Source organism: Ursus arctos, unplaced genomic scaffold (assembly GCF_023065955.2).
Source record: "Ursus arctos isolate Adak ecotype North America unplaced genomic scaffold, UrsArc2.0 scaffold_3, whole genome shotgun sequence".
Classification (NCBI taxonomy): Eukaryota; Metazoa; Chordata; class Mammalia; order Carnivora; family Ursidae; genus Ursus; species Ursus arctos.
In genome coordinates this window covers 26,418,623-26,436,464 of record NW_026622985.1, presented here as the reverse complement: position 1 = coordinate 26,436,464, position 17,842 = coordinate 26,418,623, and the positions used below count along the sequence as shown (strand labels likewise).

The window sequence follows — 17,842 nt, the reverse complement described above, 5'->3', positions numbered from 1 at the left end:
TCAAAATTTCAACCATCTGAGATGAACAAAAAAAAGCAGATTCTCATAACATTGCTATTGTTGGATACATTTCAAAGCGTATTTTCATGCACCTGAATTTTGGGACATTTTTGTAATTCTTGAGGGATTTATTTTTATATTTTTGTCCTTAGTTATTCATTTTTAATGCTGTGATGTATTATAACATGTCTATCAAATTTATCATGGCTCAAATTGCAGGGCCTAAGCAACAATTTTTTTTGCCAAGTGAATGCAATGGAGAATTTGAAGCCACACATGCATCTTAAGTTTCGGTACAGTCCAAAATGCACATTAATCCTTGAATTTCATTTACTTTTTTAAAGGTCAAAGTTGGTAGCAACTTTATTCTATTTTTTTTATTTTGTTTTAGGGACTTCAAGTCATGTTAAAATTTTTTGAAGTGGTAGGTGAATTACCTCCTAATTCTATAAACATCTTAGGGCTTCATTAGACCTCAAAATCTTGATGTATAATTGTTGGGAGATAATTTTTCATGGGTCTTTGACACAGTTATGCACATCTGATAAATAGAGGCACTGACTGCCTATTTTACAGAAAAATTTTAAAGGATATTTGTATAGTGAAAAGACCTGGAAGGTAGTGTCTCTTTCTTAAAAGGCTGGTTTGCAAGCCTTGAGAAACAGAGATAGTGTCTCGCTTGGGACCAAAGGGCAGGTATGCTTACTGTCCAGTACAGTAAACTAACATCTCCCTCAAAATGTAATGGCCAGCATGCTTGTGACTATTGTAAAATATTCAGGTTCCCTTAACCCAGGGCTTCTCTGCTATAATGGAGCTCACTGCATGTGTGGGTTGTCACCTGGCCCTCTTCGTATTGCCCACTAGGAACTGGAGCTTGGGGAACTGGCAGAAGAAATGCTGATTCTAAGACTGTTGTTATTTTTCTGGGTAATAATGTCCTTTATCTCTGATTCAGGAGCCATGTAACTTCTGCCAGCATCCGTGAAATTATTTGAGTAACTTGTTATCTGATAAGTTAGACAAAATCAGAGACCCTTTACAGTTCTTGACAATATTGGCTACAGTTTTTGTGGATGTTTTAGATGATGGAAGACTATGGTCACTGTGTTCATTTTTAAATATAATTCCCAATGATGAAATCTGATGACACTTCAGGTGTATAGACCACTGATTTTTGATGACATTTAGTAAAAATCTTATAAAAGCCACAGGAATGAATGTAGACTATCATGCACATGCACATGTGTGTGTTTACTTCTGCCTAGGGGTCAGTATCAGGTAAACTGAGCAAAACGATTACAGTTTAAATTCTGCATTCAGGGGCACCTGGGTGGCTCAGTCGGTTAAGCGTCTGCCTTCAGCTCAGGTCATGATCTCAAGGTCCTGGGATCGAGCCCCGCATCGGGCTCTCTACTCAGTGGTGAGCCTGCTTCTTACTCTCCCTCTGCTGCCCCCCCTGCTTGTGCTCACTTGCTCTCTCTCTCTCTGTCGAATAAATGAATCTTAAAAAAAAAACAACAAAATAAATCCAGCATTCAGAAGTAGTAGTAATAATAATAATGGTCACTTGTGGTGAGCATAGTATAACATATAGAGTTATCTAATTACTATGTTACACATCTGAAACTAATGTAGCATTGTGTGTCAACTACGCTTCAATAGAAAAAAGAAAAATATCCATGTAAGTGGACTAAAAAATACATACATATACACATATAAATATATATATAGTAGCTAATGTTTAATGGGAGCTTACTATATATACCAGCTATTGTTCTAAATGCATTAATTTTATTAACTAATTTATGTAACTCCTATTCACTTGTAAGGTACACATTTCCTTTCAAAGCAACTAAAGAACCAGTTTTGTATTTTAGACAGAAGATACATAAAAAACGGAGCTTTTCCTTTAAGTTTTTTTAGAAACTAGAATTTATTCATATTTTGAATTAATATGTTTTCTAATATGGCAAGATAAGGTAGTAATTATTATATTTGAATTTCTATGAACCAAGTTTCATATATATAAATTTAGGTTTTTTTTTTAATCTTTTAGACTCAAGATTAAAATTTAAATGCAGTTGCAAAGTAAGGCTAGCACTTAAAATAGAGACAGTGTATAAAAACTCTCAGAGTGTTTTGGGATTTTAGATTGTGTGTTTTTGTTTTTTGTTTTTTTTAAAGTGGAAATTTTAATTGTATCCTTCAGTGATTGAAATGAAATTCAAATATTTGACATTGGTTGACAAACTCTTATGTAGGTTTGATTAGACACTGTATATCACCCAGGTATCAGTGTACATACTTTTAGGGTAGAGTAAGCATTTTATACCTTGTAAGGTTCATTAGAATGATTTGGACAGTTCCTCTGGGGTTTTGGCCAATGACTTCTAACTACATAGTTAGCAGGTGTCCCAGGTCAAACTGACATGCAATTTCTAACAGTCATTCTGCTTCTTTATATATTTAAAAATCTGAATGGATTTCTACTCATTTCTGAGGGTATGTTGACCATCACATCATAGATTTAACATGAAGTCTGGGAATATTTTTCTTCAGTATACTCTGTCTCAAGGCAAATAGGCTATGGTCAACATTTCACTATTTTTCTTTGATTTGGTCTTGTAGTAGTAAAAATCACCCTTATGTCCATAGGACATCACAAAACTTCATAAAGTTCTATTTATATCATTTAATTTTTATATATTTCTCTTTACCACATTTTTAAGAGTGGTAAGGAAAACAGAATGCAAAATTATAGTATCTAAAATTTTGACACTATTTTAGGAGACTGGGAATCTTAAATTTTGTTTTTAGCTTTCCTGCATTCAGAGCAGAACATTCTTGGAGATTGTCATAATTACATTCAAATTGAGGGCTAAACATACTAAATATATTGTATTCTCTATACTATGTGCATATAGATGTGTGTGTATATGTGTGTGTGCATGTGTGTGAATCAAAATTTTTTTTAGTTTTGTGTTTGAAGTGATACCAAAATTAATATAACTTATTGTTTCTAATCTTCATATACATTTAAAAAGAGGAACCATTCACATTTATAAACAAATACAATAATCAACTAATAACTTGTGTTTTTCTTTTTAAATGGATCAAATCCATGTTCCTCTTATATTACATATCACAGTGAGCTGTTTTATGGTAGTAAGATATTTCCTTTTATAACTTAGGGTTTGATCAGAGACCAGAACTTGTAAGAGTGATGTTAAAAAGGATTTTATTACAGAGATTTGACCTTATACAGTTGTGGAAGATGGTAGAGAAATCTATGGATTTCTGGAATCTATTGCCTCTGAGTCAAGTAATGATCCTGAACTTTTTGTAAGTCACCAGGATTGGCATTAGGGAAGAAAAGCTCCCATCAAGTGGGAAGAGCAAGGACAGACTGAATCCCGCAAGGATAAACTGGGACCCACAAGGGCAAACTAGAATCAGTGTCTCTTTCACTACCTCCAACTTCGATGACTTGGCCAACCTACAGAAGAAGCTGGTATTTTTTGCTATGGAGCTGCACAAGTTCCAGGACCAGGTCTTACAGAAGTTAACAAATAAGAACTGGTAGAAGGTGAAGGAGCTGCAGGCCCAGATGCTGCCCCATGTTAACAAGGTGGCCAGCAAATGAGAACAACTTTGAGAATTTTATGGTTGCAGTTCAACTTCTGCCTTCTACATCTCGTGCAGATTTCTTTTATGGCTAATCTTAACTAGGTTATGGGAAAGAGAATTCTAGGAAATGTAGTTCCAGCTTATCTAAGTTGACACAATATAGTTCTGCTACAACTATTAAACAATTGCTGTATTTGCTGTTTGACTGACAGTGATTTATGCCATGTACCACTTTGATGAAAAGACTGATTATAATTTATAGTCCTCCACACTTGGAAGACTGGAATTTCATGAAAATTCTAATGAGCAAAATATAATTTCCCTTTGTAACAAAAATGGGTACAGATTAATATTCAATACCAATTTTATTAAATCCACCTCTCCTTACATCAAGTATGGGCTTAAACTCCGTTATTTGTCCTTAAAAGGAAGGAACAATTCATTACTGAGTTCTCGAGTTCTCGCCCAAGTCATCCCACAGTATAGTGAATGGTGTGAGAGCTAAGCATATATGGAAGTATTCACGTGAAATACACAGATGATTTCTTATTTTAAGAATAAGTTAACAGCTACTGATTGATTAATAAGTTCTAAGGAGTTATGCTAAGTACTTTTTACTATATCATTAATCCCAGTTTTAGTTGAGGAAACTGAGACTCAGAGATCCTACGTAACTTTCTGATAGTCACACAAAAAATGAAAAATGTTTCCTGAATAATTCTAACCCGTGTCTGACTAAACTTTTAAAGTATCAGATTAATACCTACATGTTATTCCTATTTTGTTATTATTATTTCATTACTTTTGCTCTATTTAGTTTTTTTTAAAGTTTGTTTGTTTATTTATTTATTTATTTAAAGTGATCTCTATACCCAACATGGGGCTCAAGCTCATGACCCTGAGATCAAGAATTGCATACTCTTCTGACTGAGCCAGCCGGGTGCCCCTATATGTTTTTCTTAAATTCTCTGAGAATGTCTTTTCAAATGTAAATGCCTATCTTAGAAAAACTAACATCTTTATAAAATATTAATAAATATAAACAGATTTTAAAATTCTAAAGTTCTAAATTTTCGTTATATTCAGAAATTATTTATAAAATTAATGTAATACCTATGCACACATATATCTATGTGTGTATATACATATATAGTAATATAGATTATATATTACATATGAATTATTATAAATGGCCAAGAAGTCTCCATTTATTAGAAGATACGCTAAGAGAACATTTTATATTATTAACTATGTAACAACATTTAGTACTTTGGACAGTAAGTATTACAACCAAAAATTTTTACTTTTCATATTAGACAAAGCAGAACATTGTGTAGAAGAGAGAGATACGTGAATGAAATCAAACATTCCTCTAAAATCTGGATTTCATTTTTATTTCTCCTTCCTCATAGCTGTATCTCATAAGTGATTGAAGATGCAGTTCATCTCCTTATTTGAGTACTAAATTCTATTATGATAAAGCTTATATGTTAGAATTAAATATGCCAACTAATTCTATCCACAGTAAATCTCTTTAGATTCTAACTCTACCTACTTGGTGTAAATCATGGACTTAGTCGCTTTAAGGCATAAGCACTAAATACTCAACATGTTGCATAAAATTGGAAACCACATACTATTGATGAAACCAGAATAGGGATTTTTGACTACTTCAATAGTTCTCCTGGTTTGGCAGTAAAATATTTAGGTTGGTTTCATGTAATATTTTACCATTCTATGCATTCATTTGAATATATGGTAAAGAAAGGTTATGCTAGGTGCATATTATGGACCATTCACAATGAAATAACTCCAATGAATGGTACAAATATGATAATTAACTAGATTGATAGCACAATATAAAAGAAAATATAAGCTAAAATGTAGATATCATTGGTTTCTCTGGTCCATATGGAATCTCAAAGTGAAATAGCTTAAAACTCCTTTAAATAGTGGAAGAGAATTGTACTGGGCAACTTTTGCTAATACCATGTTCTGTATATGGTGCCAGTGTGTATAGTCCTTTTGACCTAGTTTGAAGATTTCAAGTAATTTGAAAGGAAAATGTTTATAGAATCTGAATCAGTATTTCTAGAACTTCAAACAAATCGTCAATCCTGAGGTGAAAAATCAGTCAAATGGGGCACCTAATTGAAATGAGCATTGAAATAAAATGATTTGGAACCCTGTGTAGGAGTCTTCATTTAGTCTATCACATCATTCAAGCTACTTTAAAATTTATTTTTCAATTACCATAGTTTTAAAGATGTTATAGCTCATTAATATTCATTAATATGAATAGGCTCACAAACTTAAATAGTGAAATAATGCCAATTTTGTTGTCCTAGTTCAATCATTATTTAAAATTCTCTGGGGGCGCGTGGGTGGCTCAGTCACTTAAGCTTCGGATTCTTGATTTCAGCTCAGGTCATGACCTCAGAGTTGTGAGATGGAGCCCTGTGACTGGCTCTGCACTGAGCGTGGATCCTGCTTAAGATTCCCTCTCTCCCCTCTGCACCCCCCCCCCCACTGGCTTGCACACACATTTTCTCTCTCTCTAAAAAAAAAAAAGAGAATTCTCTGAGATGAAAACAAAACAAAGCATTAAGGTGGGCAGGTCAAGTGGTTTTATTATTCTGTCGTTCTTCTTGATAGTTAAGGTGAAAACAGGAGTGCCTGGACGGCTTGGTTGGGCATCAGACTCTTGATTTCAAATTGGGTCATGATTTCAGGGTTGTGAGGTTGAGCTCCAGTCCTGCTGGAGCTCAGCAGGGAGTCTGCTTGAGCTCCTGTCCCTCCCCCGCTCCAGCGCCCACTTACATGCTCACATACGCTCTCTCTCAAATAAATAAATAAATAAATATTTTTAAAAAAATAGTGAAGGTGAAAATGTCTCCGAAAGTGGACAGAACAGCCCACTCACCATACCATAAGGTGGATGAAATTCCAGGTCACAAATTCAACATTAGATGGCTAATGTAATTAGAACACAGTTAAATCTTAGTTTTCTTACATATGCTTCTTTGAAGAAGAGATATCTAACATCCTTTAATGAGTCCTAAGGTAATAGGAAGACATGACTATGGATGATCTGGTCCCACCTGTAATAGCACAGTGTTAAAAGGAAAAAAAGACAAAACATTATTGCTAGTTAAGTACGGAACAGCTTAAATAGAGAGAGGGATGAAGTGAGTGACAGGAACAATCTCACGGATTACTGCTTTGGCACGAAGACTCTAGTATTCAGCCAGCTTGCCAAATAAATTGACCAGAGAAAAAGAAAGTCAACAGATTAACTTCAGGAATTAAGCTTATTAATGGATTTCCATGCAAAAATGTATCCACCCATCATGATAGGAAAAGGATTCCTTTGCTTTCCCAGATGGTAGATTATACATTAAAATATTTCTACATAAACTACTGAGGGGTTAGAGACTTTTTTATTTTAAATGAATGTTCACTGACCTGAGGCAAGGCTATACTATACCCATTCATTTTGGGCGGATTTTTATTTGAACCAGAGCAAGTTGTTTGATTTAATCATGAACTGAATATATTTGAATAGAACTGTTCATCTTTACAGCCTTCTCTCCTCTTTTCTCTTATTTAGAGTAACATTTCACTGCTCCATCCATAATTTAAGAACATGCAAGGAGGTAATTGGAATTGGAGGTAAATTACATTATTTTGTAGAAAGTATAATTATCGGAAGTTAGTTAAAAACACCTCAATTCTGTTTTAATTTTCATGCACGGAGCAGTTGTTTTGACAGATGGATGGACTTTATTTTTGTAACCGTCCGGGAAAAGTCTGCGTAACATAGTCTAATCAGTGCTACATATTTGTAATGTTTGTTTTTGAATCACCGTGCATTTGGCTCCTATATCTTTTCTCTGGGGGTAGACATTTTCTTTCTAATTTATTTTTCCAGGCTAGTATCTCTTTTGTGTAATTCCTCTATCAATTTGATCTGAAAGCGCTAGAAACCTTTAAAAAGTAAGTGCAAGTGGTTTGTCACTAGGGATGATGAATCATTGTTCCTCAGGTGTGGCCTTGGGGTTTACTGGTTTACTACTGCCTTTGCTTTTACTTCTAGGCAAAGTTAACAATTTATAATGCTGTGGGTCTGGAGTACATTTCAGTAAAATAAGAGGTCAGTATGGTTGCTTGATTCTCGGGAAGCCAACTTGTTGCTAAACTTGTCTGTATATATCAACTTAAGTTTCAAAAAGGATCAAGATTTGAAAAATGAATTCATTTTGAACTGATTACATTTTCTTTATTGCGTTGTAAATCCGCCGGTGCTGAGCAAAGCAGTGCAGTAGTTTAATGCCAAAAAGTACATTACATTCTAAGTTTTAAGAATCGTCACGGTTCAAGAAAAGGTCAGAATCACTCTTCCTCTGTCTCCTTAGAACAGAAATGTGTGAAGTGTGTTTCCTTTTTCTGCCACGCTTCCTTCTTTTTTAGAGGAATGTCCAGGCTGCTTCCAAATAAAATGAATATCCTGTTTTGGAACATTTAAAAAATAAATAAAAAAAAAATAAAAACCACCACACACACACACACACACACACACACACACACACAAACAAACCCTTGTCAGCAACAAGCTAGAGAATGAAGGCAAATGAATGACAGAATTGATACTCTTTTATGTAGGTTTTCTGTTTTAAAGAACAATCCTTACTAACAATGCTTCTTTCAAGTTTTTGTTCTTCTCTGTCCAGTACTTTTAATTCACTGCTTCTTTGCAGCTATTTTTTTAACCAGTTTTGAAACTATTTCATTCAGTTTCTTTGTTTCATTTCAAATGTCTTAGCCTACTCTTCAAACCTAAGAAATTTCTCCCCATTCTATTTGCATCAGCCTTCACTTCAAAATAATATTGAGCTAGCCCCCGGGCATGGCAGCAATACAACCTGCTTGCCAGCTAGGAGAGTTCACTGGGGAAATGAACGGGATCATTCCAGGCCTTAGGCCAATAGGGTGGGTCTACTCCGTTTGTAGCGCAGGTAGACTCTGTTATCAGTATTCTCAGTAGAACCTTGAGCTGCGTTTCACAGCTATAGTCAGTCCTATGACTGTTTTTTTCCCCATCAGCTCTGTAGAGGGATAGCTGTCATACTATAGTGATGCTTGACAGTTAATAGAGAACAAAATTATGATACTCAGTGTAGCTCGATTCCATGGTTTTCAAGAACCCTGAATTTTTAATTATTAATTATTGCTAATCAATTGCCAATCTATAAGAGATATGAACTCACAAATTCTGTGATCTTAGGATTCATAACAGTTGCAGATATGACATGAGTCTTCATTTGTGTTCACAAGTATCCGTGCTCATAAAATATTTCCTCTTTTTTATTGTGGAAAACTAGGATCCATTCTCAGATTTCTAGGATGTTCTTAGGTATTACTAATGGGATTAGAGAATTTGAATTTGTATTCAGAATTGCATGCATATCTTTAAAGGCATGGCAGACAAACTGAAACCCTGTTCTTTTCTAAAATGAACAAGACATCCATCTGGTTCTGCCACTATTATTTATTAGAATATTCGTTTGCTTACCAGTATGTATGCAGCCAGTTTCTTGGTTTCAACATATGGTGCCAGAACTGGTTATTTATAATCATGACTGCTATAAGATTGAGTCCACAATTAGGGACGGCTGTCTTTATGTGAAAGCAGAGTATGTGGCCACCTACATGTTTCAAAAAAGGGGGTGCTGTAAAACATTTTCCAGAAAATGACTTCTTTGCAAATGACTGAATATTCTTTAAAGTACAAATAAATCCTTTGGGTAAGAGTCATGAATGCCTCATTTGTAAATGAGTTTATCAGATGTTTCCCTCTCCACAACCTTTTTCCTCCGCCTAGACATTCATGCCCTTGCCTCTTGGGAGGAGAGAAGCTGTTAGAGAATGGGGAGTTCATTGTTGAGAGTCTTGAAAGTTAGGTTTTATCTGTTTCATCTCAGTGTAGCTTTAAATATGAGTGAGATCTATATACTCTTCAAGTTAGGAAATTTTTCTTGATAGCAACTTGCAAAAATTGATTTCAGAGCTTATTTTTGTATGTTAAAATGCTTTACCAGACAAAAAAGTCAGGATCGAAGTGGCAAAACAGTGGTAGAAAATAGATGTTTATTTTAGTTACTCCTCTAAACTACTCAGCCCGTGTTACAAAAGTAATGGGGAATCATAACTAGGAAGTTACTTATTTTACCTTAAATTGGTTTACTTCACGTTTGGGACAGTGTATTTATAGGACATCCATCGGTCTCATCCTAGAAAAATCAGAGATGATGAAAAGCAATTATTTGAATTTAAATAATAATTATTCTGCTCAAGTTTGGTTGTCTGCTCCTTATTTTCTGGGGACATAGAGGTAAAACCAAAATAATCAGCTGCAAACACAATATATAAACGTCATGTGGAAATATACTTACGTTATTGTAACACCTCAGTTATAAACTCTGACAATGAAAGTCCAAATGCTTTCTGAGCTTTCATTTGAAAAGTCACATGTCACAGAGGTGAATTTGGGAGTGTTGTACACTTAGAGGTGCTGGGATCAACGCAGTCTTCTATTATGTTTGCCAGCCTTGTTGTAATATAGTCTGCTTTTCATCTTTATCTGCATATCTAGTTATGTATTTGGTTCTTATTTCCAAATGTTTATAGGCAAAAACACAAAATTAGTGAGGACAGTCTATGATCAATAGCAAAATAATTTTCAGTGAACTTATTTAGCACGTGAATATACATTTGACTATTTTCAAAATGGATCTTATGCATTCCATGATGAACTCATATTTTATACTGATATGTATTCAATTTCTAAGATTTGTTATATGGTTAACAGACCATAACATATCTATATTTTAGTTCATTTAATAATATGGACAAACAATAGAAAAATAAGCCCTAAAAATGTTGTGAAAAGGACACAAAAGAAAAGAAATCTGTTCAAGCATGCCTCGCATCCTGGAGGATCCCTCAGTCATGCAGACTGTTAGAACTCACTGGTTTTCCTTTTGTTTTACAGAAAGAATGTGCTAATTTCATCAAGGTGCTTAAGGCTTATAATCAGACTCACTTGTACGCCTGTGGAACGGGGGCTTTTCATCCAGTTTGCACCTACATTGAAATTGGACATCATCCTGAGGTAAAGCTGGCTTTTTAAAAAAATGGTATTTGTCCATGACCCTTTCCTATTCAAATGCTTCATTACTAATTTCTTCAGCTCATTTAGCTTCTGGTTCGCTATTCAGTGGGATCTACTTCAAATTCAAATGCTGTTATTAATTTTAATCTGTGAATGTGAAAAGAATGAGACCATCACTCAGCAATAACTATGGAACAGGAGGAAGGAAGGAAGAAAGCATTACTTTCACCCTGGTTTACAGAGTCCAACCCATTTTGCATGTGCAGCAGATGTCAGCAGGCTGAATGTGTACTGTTACCTCCTTCATTTGTATATTGCCAGCTTTCCCCTCCATTTCCATCCTCAGCCAGAAGTGTCTGCCACCCCAGTTGTTTTTTTCTGCCTAGGGTTTAAGGAAGGATGCCATATATGTGCACAATGATCTGATCTCATGTTTGGCCTAAATTACTCACATTTGTGTTTTTGCTTAGTTTCTGTATTCTGAGCTATAATTTTAGCAGTATGGAAAGGAAAAAGAAATGTTTCTTTAATTTGTTGTACATAAAGGATGTTTTAGTGAGGAAATTAAAGTTAGGTAAATTTAATTAAAACTAGAGATTTAGGGAAATATTTAAAGGAAAACTTAAGAGTACTGAAAGCAGTTCCATGAATTGGGCATACCAGTAGCCTTCAATTATAAGCTGTTTTATAATTTTTTGGCACAAAATGCCAAGAAGAACAAAAGCATTCTTGTGAAAAAATCATTTGTGACAGAATTTTCTTTCAAATTGGAATTTGGAAATACTCAACAAATAAAGGATTTGTTCCCCAAATATTTCTGAAATCCTAAAGATAAAATATAATTTATATGTTAGCCACTTTTTTTATAGATTCTCTCCCTAAATTTTCTTAAGGTATCTCAAATTAATACAAAAATGTTCTTTCAACTGAAAGGCTTAGAAATCAGAACAGTTTGTGCTATAACTTTTTTGTATAAGGAAACACCTTAGAGACTGTGTGGTTTCTAGACTAAACACAATTATTATTACTTTACTGATGATCCTGGAAAGATTAAAATACTTCCCCAAGTCTCACCAGTGCAGGCATTTGCTCCTCATCAGCCTGTTCCCCCTGTGCCTCCTCCCTCCTCTCCGATACAAGCATGTATAGTATACTTGCTGAAATACCCAAGAGTTTGAAGAAAAACTAACTTAAAGAAAAGGCAGTTCTACTTAAATTACTTGTTTCATATTGATGAAATTAGAAATAATTTCCTGCACATGGTCCAGGAGACTTTGTATGCTTAACTTTTTAGCACCTCCTGGATAAATCTCTCCCTCTTTGCTTCCTTCTCAGCTATTCCTATGGTCAGGCACCCCCAGAATTAGGCCTGGGGTAATTGCCCCACTATTCTGTATTTGGGAGAAAGCTCTAGAAAACTTCTTCCATATCATATTGTACTTTTTTTCAGTTTTTCAGGGATCATGCTGTACAGGGCAATGGAATCAGGAGAGCTGAGCTCCTAGCACAGGTTAATAGAAAAGACATGGGCTGTGGGGTCTCATCCGGCTTCTGATCTTGTTCTACAACTTACTAGCTTTGGAGCACTGGAAAAATTCCTTAACTTCTCTGAGACTCTGTCTCATAATATATAAAACAAAACTGAAAAGAACCCCTTTGATCTTCAGTGTCCATATATTGTAAATGGGAGGTTGACTCCAACTGCCTTCCAACCCTCATAGTAAGGGCATGACCCACTGGCATTTTTTGTTATAGAAACTCAAGGAGTTCTAATCCCATCATTGTTAAACATGTGTCCTATGTCCCGGAGCGCAGGGATTTTGTCTGACCTCAGCTGGGACTAGATGCTTGATCCGGAACAAGCTACTTATTTTCTTTGTGTCTCTGTTTATGTATGACTGTCGTGAGAGTTTAACATTGTCTAATAGGTAGTAGGTACTGAAAAAAATGTCAGTTATCATTTTTAAAATATAAATCTACATTTCAGACTGTTGCTGTCTTTCATGTTAGTAATTGCCACCTTGTACCTCACTTTATCAGATATTATAAATTACTGCCCTGGGCTCTCCTCTTTACCAGGTGATTCTTGCAATTATCTTAATTTCCTTCATTTTTAAATTTAAAGCTTAGATGATTTTGATGGCCATTTAAATTAAAATACCATATCTTGTTCTTGTATTTTTATCATTTTCCCCCAAATATTGTTTTTTTTTTTAAGTCTATCTGAAGTTGCTGTTAAGTAGAGTTCACAGCATATTTCCTTTGTAATTCATCAACTATTAATTGCTCCCTGTATGGGTGAGTAAGGGAAAGGAGAGGTATAGGTTCTGGAGCCAGGCCATTTACCCAGGAAAATTAAATAAATAAATAAATAAATAAATAAATAAATAAATGCTTCCCTTCTAATCTCCTTTGAGGTAGGATTATTAGGATGCAGATATTTTCCCAAGATTCTGAAACAGAGCTTTTGAGAGAGGTCCTCCTTCAGAAGCTCAATGATCTTGATTTGCATGGCAGCTATACATTGGGAACTACTGTTCCAGACTCTTTAGGAGGTCAGAGGAAAGATGATTATGCAGTCATCTGGGGGAATTTGGGACAGTCTAGACAGTCCATCTAGGAAATTCTGGAAAAGGTATTATCAAGATAGCTTGTCTAGACAACATAAAATTTAATTTTCTAATGCTTAAGTTACCTTAAGAGAGAATCTGTTTTAAGTTGATCTATACTGGTATTTAAAATCCTACCCTTGGATTTAGACGGTTGTGCTGTTTGTGAAGTTGAGAAGAAGGGAGAAGATGTGCTTCATGCCCTTAGGAAAAGAATGACAGCAATGGAAAGACTGGAAGAAGAGGCTATAACAGGATTGTTGGATTTGCTGTCATGAAATTTGAAACTTTTACTTATAAGGATGGCTTTTCATATAAAACTAGGACATATCTTTGTCCTATATTCTAGTTTATAAGTAGCACGAATACTTTGCTGTTACCTGCCTTACACTACATAAAATAATGAAATAGTACCCTTTTTAAACCTCTGTCCTGCCTTTACAGATTACAAATAATTTCATCACACACAAAAAAGACATTTTGCTTTTCACTTTTATCATGGCCTTGGAGACATTTTAACATTCAGTTTTCTCTTTACAGTGTTATTTCTTTAAAATAACTCATTATCTTACGTTGAGTTCCTCAAATTGTTGAAACTCATTGTTAGAAAATGATACTGTGGACCTACCATTTCATACAACTGAATGCCACAGAAGTAGACATCACTTTTGAAGCAAATCAAGACTCCCTTTATTACTTAATAGCCACAGATCTTGTAGGAGGAAATTAACAATTCCTTTAAATAACGATAAACAGTTTGCAAAAAAAAAAAAAAAAAGAGAGAGAGAGAGAGAACCCTTGCTTAGTCTTCCAGTTATGACAATAGACCTTAATTTAGCCTCCTAGCATTTTAATAACAATATATACACTCTTGAATACTGTATTCCAAAACCTCTCTCTCCCTATAGTGACTGTCTTCTGACCACACACAGTATGTCATTGATTACTGTATTAAACAGATTTTCTGTTTCCTGTAGTACAATTGGGAATTGGTAGACCTATTAATTAACTCCAGTTCTATAAGATGCGTGTCAGTCAATCCTTGGGTATCTGCCAGTGGTACTTGACACTACAGATAACTGCCAGTGAGGTCACATACTTTATACACATGTGTGTGTTTATCTTAAAAATGCACGCAGAGTTCACAGAAGGAATGATTCAGAGCTAGAGTACAGATGAGTTTTGAGTTTAAGTTCTCAGCATCCATGCCATTCAAATGAAAAGTGTAAGTCATCCTTACGAGACAGAATATTCCCAAATGGCTTATGGTATATGGTATTTCCTCTTCAAATTTACATCTGTTAATAAAAAAAAAATGGATGAATTTAGGAGGAGTATAGCTTTTCAAAGAAGTCTCTGGATGTTTTCTCAAATTCCAAATGGGCCTTTTCTATATACTGGGCAGGAAATCTGAAGAAAGATGGACCCAGATGAGAGCTGGAAAATATTAACTCTATAAATACTCTCATATTGTCATGATCTCAATTTATGATAGAACCAAAGGGACATTAAGAAATGCAGTGAAGCTTAATGGCTATCTCCAAGGTCATTTCTACAATGACAACCAATATATCTAGATTAAAATAAAATGTTTTGTCTGGTTCTTCCCTTCCACCAAGAATAAGGCTTTGCTTTTATGCAAAATTTTGAATCAAATGCTCTTAGTTACAGTCTCCAAGGCCAAAATGCTATTTAAGTGGTAGTTAAGTGTTCTGTTGACTAATTTATACATCTAATCTAACCTTTTCTTGAATTATCTCTCTCAATGCATTATGCTGTTTACCCCAGCAGAGCCCAAGTTTATTTCTAAGAGGAAATACTAAAGCTGAGAAATTTAGATATCTTGGTAAAAAACAATGAGAAGTTACTTTTGGGCAGGTAACATCTTCCCATCTTTCTTACATTGGAGTCTGAATTTACTTTGTAGAAGGCTAAGTGAGGTGGAAAAAGTCAGGATTCCTTGGAGATTTCTTCTTGGCTGCTCATTATTATTTCCACCAGAGGCAGTGTGTTCCTCATTTGCACTACTAACTGAGCAAAATGTGGTTAGAGCAAGTCCATAATGGTTTCTAGGTTTCTCTTTCCTAATCTTTCAATGCTTGAATCACATTGGAGGGTAGACCTGTACAAGTTACCATCCTGAAGAAACAATACCACCATTTATATTGTAAATTAAATTTTAAAACACTCTGATGTTTGTATTTGAGAAAAAGCGTCATAGCATAGTTCATAGTTCATTCTTCTTCTTCTTCTTTTTTTTTTAAGATTTTATTTATTTATTTGACAGAGATAGAGACAACCAGCGAGAGAGGGAACACAAGCAGGGGGAGTGGGACAGGAAGAAGCAGGCTCATAGCGGAGGAGCCTGATGTGGGGCTCGATCCCATAATGCTGGGATCACGCCCTGAGCCAAAGGCAGGCGCTTAACGACTGCGCCACCCAGGCGCCCCCATAGTTCATTCTGAGTGAATTTAACAGCTCGGCAATATATTTTTCATTAGCTATTAACATTCTAAACTCCACGTATTAGCAAAGACAGTTTTTCAAAAGTAATTGAATTAGTAGCTAAGTGAGGTAGTAGGAAGACCTAAGTTATGATTAGAATCAAGACTAGAAAAGAAAAAAAAAAGTTTGCAAATGGTACAAAAAGAGTGAGAGAGTGACAAAAATCCCCCACCCCCTGTTTAAAATGTTCCAAATCACCATTTTATTTTTTCACTTGGTTGCTTTAAATATTTGATATGAAAACACCATAGTTATGATATTAATATACTTGGTTCAGTTGTAAAAAGGTTTTTTTTTTTCCTCATGATATTTCACTACATTTTAGTCCTAAAATCAATGCCAGATAAAAATGGAAATGTTAGCGTTCAATTCTTAACTTGTAGGGTATTTAGTTTCATGTTTTATCAGATCTGGTTCACCTTTTGTCAGAAAAATAATTTGTACAAAATTAAACAGTTTTCTAAAGGCCACCCATATTGATGCAATGACATCATTATGAATTACTTATTAAAAATCTTTATTATATATAGTACAGAGTTTCTGAATGGCATCTTCATTCACAATCAGTATAGATATAAAGACTAACTCATATACAACATATTAATCAAAATATTTTTCCTCTCATGAACTCTCAAAGACCTTGCATTTACTGGATCTAGCCTATCATTGGAGGTATGTATTACCCAAGTTACTCTTTCTGCTTTTTATGCCTTTTTTTTAATTGATTCCTCTGCACTCATTCCTCATATAATCTATTTCAAGGGGACATTTCTATCCATAAAAACTTTAATTTGTTTGTTACCAATGTTACATTTTACAGGAAACACACAGAGTAGTAGTACTAAACCCCATTGTCTGCTCACCTCCTTGGTCCATTTTTATCTTATGTTCCATTCTCCCTCCTCCACTATGACCCTTTCTTTGCCCTTGAACTCTGGTTGTGTGTTTTTCTTCCTTTATCTTTGTCTCCGTGCCTAAATTATTTTCTTTGGGACCAAACTTTAAGATAGTGGAAATACAGGTTAGATATATAGGTGAGAAAGGCATTAGTTTGATGTATTTGAAACTTAAGAAAAATAGCAGAATAGACTTCGGTGAATTTCCACAGATCAGAATGTATTTGCCTTCTCTTGCAATATGTTTCAAATGGGCATCAGCAAGTTATCTTGTAGAATTGTTGCAGATGGTTCACTTTGATGATAATCTGAAAAAATAATATAAGTACATTCTACATTATTTGGGTAACTGCCTCATAATCATGTAAAACCTTAAGAGTTTGTTTGCTTTGGGGCTCCTGGGTGGCAGAGTCCTTAAATGTCTGCCTTCAGGTCAGGGCGTGATCCCGGCGTTAAGGGATCGAGCCCCACATCAGGCTCCTCCGCTATGAGCCTGCTTCTTCCTCTCCCACTCCCCCTGCTTGTGTTCCCTCTCTCGCTGGCTGTCTCTATCTCTGTCAAATAAATAAAGTCTTTAAAAAAAAAAAAAGTTTGTTTGCTTGAGGATTATGATCATGTGAGTGCCAAGAACACTCCTTTAATTTTCTTGGGCTAATGAGAAAGAAACGAAGGTTAACTTGATATGCAAATGATGTATTCCTGCCAAGGATAGGCCAAAGTAAGGTCGGAGTGGGCTGTGTGAAGGAAGTTTTTGCTGTGGTTGAAGTAGAGAAAAGTGGTTAGAAAATTAAACCATCCCAGAGCATAGAGGAGAGTTGAACTACTGGGCCCAAAGACTGTAGCTTTTAGACATTAGAACTATTTCATATTGCAAGAAGGTATTTACTTTTTAGAATACACAATATCATTGTCACATTGCATTACCATTGCTAATTTTTAATTGTATTTCTTTTCTAGTTTTGTTGGTACTTAATTTTAATCACAAAAAACATATAGTTCTACAAATTTACTTACTGTTAGATGATATATGA

At 34.9% G+C, this 17,842-nt stretch overlaps 1 protein-coding gene across 13 annotated transcripts in view; it reads left to right on the top strand.

The window, feature by feature from the left end:
• SEMA3A (semaphorin 3A) overlaps positions 1-17,842 on the top strand; it is an 818,384-nt gene that overhangs the window by 681,531 nt on the left and 119,011 nt on the right. For all 13 annotated transcript variants that reach the window (XM_057304266.1, XM_057304265.1, XM_057304264.1 and 10 more), the window contains one exon: positions 10,682-10,801. In XM_057304266.1, coding sequence (XP_057160249.1) covers positions 10,682-10,801 — 120 coding nt within the window. The remainder of the gene's footprint in view (positions 1-10,681; positions 10,802-17,842) is intronic.